This window comes from Calidris pugnax, unplaced genomic scaffold (genome assembly GCF_001431845.1).
Source record: "Calidris pugnax isolate Ruff unplaced genomic scaffold, ASM143184v1 scaffold113, whole genome shotgun sequence".
NCBI classification, from domain to species: Eukaryota; Metazoa; Chordata; class Aves; order Charadriiformes; family Scolopacidae; genus Calidris; species Calidris pugnax.
The window spans coordinates 3,277,202-3,277,515 of record NW_015090879.1 but is presented as its reverse complement, the minus strand read 5'-3'; the positions used below and the strand labels follow the sequence as shown (position 1 = coordinate 3,277,515).

The window sequence follows — 314 nt, the reverse complement described above, 5'->3', positions numbered from 1 at the left end:
CCCCGCCCCGCCGCGGCGGCCCGACTCACTCTGCGCGGAGCCTGTAGTCCTTCTTCTTCTCCAGCAGCCCCAGCCTCCTCCGGGCGGCGGGCTAAGGGGAGAGAGAACGGTATGGGCGGCGGGGCCGGGAGCGGGAGAACCCGACCCGGTGCGGGTCACGGTGCGGGGCCCGGCTCGGAGCACTGACCTGTGCCCGTTCGCGGTGCGGGCGCTGCCCGGATTTGGCGGCTTTCCTGAAGGCGGCCGACATGGTGGCGGGAGGGCTCGGGACTCTCGGGCCTCCCGCTCTGCCTCACCCGGTCCCGGTGCCCCCC

The 314-nt window shown here is 74.8% G+C and overlaps 1 protein-coding gene across 1 annotated transcript in view; it reads right to left on the bottom strand.

Moving 5' to 3' along the window:
* Window positions 1-314, bottom strand: part of UTP11L (UTP11-like, U3 small nucleolar ribonucleoprotein (yeast)) — a 5,613-nt gene extending 5,299 nt beyond the window's left edge. The window contains exons 1-2 of the mRNA XM_014946490.1: window positions 188-314; window positions 30-91 (exon numbers count right to left, since the gene is read on the bottom strand). Coding sequence (XP_014801976.1) covers window positions 30-91; window positions 188-250 — 125 coding nt within the window. The 5' untranslated portion in view covers window positions 251-314. The remainder of the gene's footprint in view (window positions 1-29; window positions 92-187) is intronic.